At 42.3% G+C, this 3,056-nt stretch overlaps 1 protein-coding gene across 1 annotated transcript in view; it reads right to left on the bottom strand.

Moving 5' to 3' along the window:
- Positions 1 to 3,056, bottom strand: part of Camlg (calcium modulating ligand) — a 10,865-nt gene that overhangs the window by 1,954 nt on the left and 5,855 nt on the right. The window contains exon 3 of the mRNA XM_021215784.2: positions 2,442 to 2,507. Coding sequence (XP_021071443.1) covers positions 2,442 to 2,507 — 66 coding nt within the window. The remainder of the gene's footprint in view (positions 1 to 2,441; positions 2,508 to 3,056) is intronic.

Raw genomic sequence — 3,056 nt, 5'->3', positions numbered from 1 at the left:
ATTTATTTATTTTTTTTTAAAGATTTATTTATCTATTTATTATATGTAAGTATACTGTAGCTGTCTTCAGACACTCCAGAAGAGGGCGCCAGATCTTGTTATGGATGGTTATGAGCCACCATGTGGTTGCTGGGATTTGAACTCCGGACCCTCAGAAGATCAGTTGGGTGCTCTTACCCACTGAGCCATCTCACCAGCCCCGAGACAACATTTCTTAAGTAATGTACTGGTCTCATTTTAAAAAGTTTGTTTGAGTCTCCAGATCCCACACTGGCTTCAAACTTGCTACACATCTAAGACATACTGACCCTTCTACCTCCCCCTCCCAATGGCTAGGATCATAGGCACGAACCACGATGCTTGGATCCACAGGATGCTAAGGCTCAGACTCAGCCTCAATCATGCTAGAGTGCTATCCCCCGACACTAGGCTCTTTTTCTTTTAATTTTTCGAGACAGGGTTTCTCTGTGTAGCCCTGGCTGTCGTGGAACTTACTCTGTAGACCAGGCTGGCCTCGAACTCAGAGACCCACCTGAATCTGCCTTGGAATGCTGCCACTACCACCTGGCCACTAGTCTCGTTTTTGTAAAATTATCTTTAGTTATGTGTATGTGTGTTAGCCTACATGTATGTTCACACACCACATGCATGCCTGGTGCCTACAGACACCAGAAAAGGCCATCAGATGCCCTGGCACTGGTGTGAAAGAACTGCTAAGCTTAACCCCTGAGTTGTCTCTCCAGCCCCAGATTCAGTTTTTTAACGGAATTCAAAGGTGATCTCTAAAATTTATTTATTATCACTAAATAGCTACTGGTAATTCAGCAACTTTCAATATATAAAAAGCTATTTAGTTAACCAATAGAAATGAAAGCTTATATTCACATAAAGATTCATACTCTAATACTCTTCCTTTAATAGCAGCACTCGGGAGGCAAAGGCAGGGGAATCTCTGAGTTCGAGGCCAGCCTGGTCTGTAAAGTGAGTTCCAGGACAGCCAGGGCTACACAGAGAAACCCTATCAAAACAATCAAATAAGCAAACAAAAGAAAAGAATATTCTTAGCAGATTTAGTCATAATTCACCAAGTGTGGAGATTCCCTATCAACAGGGTTCCTGGCTAACCTGGAACTCCTTCTGTAGACCAGGCTGGCCTCAAACTCAAAGAGCCACCTGCTTCTGGCTCTCAAGTGCTGGGATTAAAATCGTGGTCACCATCACCACCTGGCAAATAAATAAACTTAAAAAAAGAGAAGGAAGATCTATTGCAGTTGTGGACAATAAGGTGAGTGCTGAAGAAACCATATGTACATGTTTCTTCAAGAAAAACAAGAGACTTGGACTATGAAAGCTCACTTTGGATCAAATATTCCTTACTTGGAGCTTCTGGGTGAGAAAATACAGGTTCACAGACTGAATAAGGTTTTGATTGTGTGTGTGTGTGTGTATGCTGAGGGTCGGACCCAGCACCATGCTCTGCTTACTCTGCTTCTGAGCTACATGTTCAGCCCTGGGCACAAGTAAGTGTGATCGTGCCAGGAGAGGACATCAGGCTCTCTGGAGCTAGAACTGTAGGTACTTGTGAGCTGTCCAGTGTGCCTCCTGGTAACTGACTCGGGTCCTCTGCAAGAGCAGTAAAGGCTCATAAACACTGGGCTATCTCTGTAACCCCGTGCTGGACGGTATTGTATTGTCTGTCTGTCTGTCTGTATGTCTGTATGTATGTATGTAAGTATGTCTATCTGTCTGCATTTATTCTCCTGTAGCACTAACTCAGATCAGTGTAACTAATGTTTCCCTTAATGTTTTATTATTAATTTTTTTAGTCTTTTTCAATTACAAATTATTTATTTTTATTTTTTAATTCTGTGTATCTGTGTAGGCATGCGCACATGAGTGCAGGTACCCGCGGTGGTCAGAGGAACTAGATCCTACTGTAGCTGTAGCTGGAGTTACAGGGAATTGTGAACCACCTGACGTGGGAGCTAGACCTTGAACTTATGTCCTCTAGAGCAGTATGGATTCTTAAGCACCGAGGTACCTTCCCAGCCCTTAAGTTCTTACAGTGAGTCAGCCGCCACCAAGGTGGCTCAGCAGGTAAGAGCCTGCTTATAAGCCTGACAACCGAGTTTGATCCCTTGAAGCCAAGGCATGAGAAAACCACTCAGAAAGTTGTCCTCTGACTGCCACAAAAACACGTCGACACTCACGTGTCCTGCACATACACACAAATGCATGCATACACTCATGTATTCTACATATACACGCAAATGCACGCACACACTCACATATCCTACACATACATACAAATGCACACAGACACTCACGTATCCTACACATAAATACAAATGCACACACACACAAGTAAATTAAATTGTTAACTGTTTCAGAGTCACGAGTCAACCTAAATACATCATAATTAAGAAAAGACATAAATTTACCTTAGGAAAATATTTGTATAGTCCCATGTACGCAAGTTGCAAAGTAAGAAATGGAGCGAATATAGACTGTGAAAATAGAAAATAAAATTAAGTATTTCCAGTAGAATTACTCATATCATGATAAATCAACTTAACAACGGTTATAAAAGCAAAACAGTACAGGAAAATATTGAATGAGCAGGTGAAAGTATTCTTATTTCTGTAGAAGAGTAAAGGCAATACCATGGTCTGGTTCTCTAACCATGAAACATGCTAAAACATGCTAAAACATGCTAAAACATGCTCGAGTCGTGTAATTCTCAGTGTGCTCCCTCTCCAAATGTGCTCTCTCATACAACATTCTGGTCTCTTTTTATGAGAGGGAATCTTATTATGTAGAGCAGCAGTTCTCAACATGTGGGCTCACAAGGGTCACCTAAGACCTTCAAGAAACATTTATATTATGATTCATAACTGTTGGGGTCTCCCAGCTCTCGGTCGCCACTGGACCATCTACAGTTATCCGCCAAGCCTACCTTTCTGTTTACACTAATCACTGTCCTTCTAAACCCAGCCCCCTGCAGGCGCTAAGATCCACTGGCAGTAACCTTCAGATCCACCAGAGCTGCTCACCTG

Source organism: Mus pahari, chromosome 16, assembly GCF_900095145.1.
Source record: "Mus pahari chromosome 16, PAHARI_EIJ_v1.1, whole genome shotgun sequence".
NCBI classification, from domain to species: domain Eukaryota; kingdom Metazoa; phylum Chordata; class Mammalia; order Rodentia; family Muridae; genus Mus; species Mus pahari.
The sequence above is the reverse complement of the archived record's forward strand: the minus strand, read 5'-3'. Positions and strand labels throughout refer to the sequence as shown.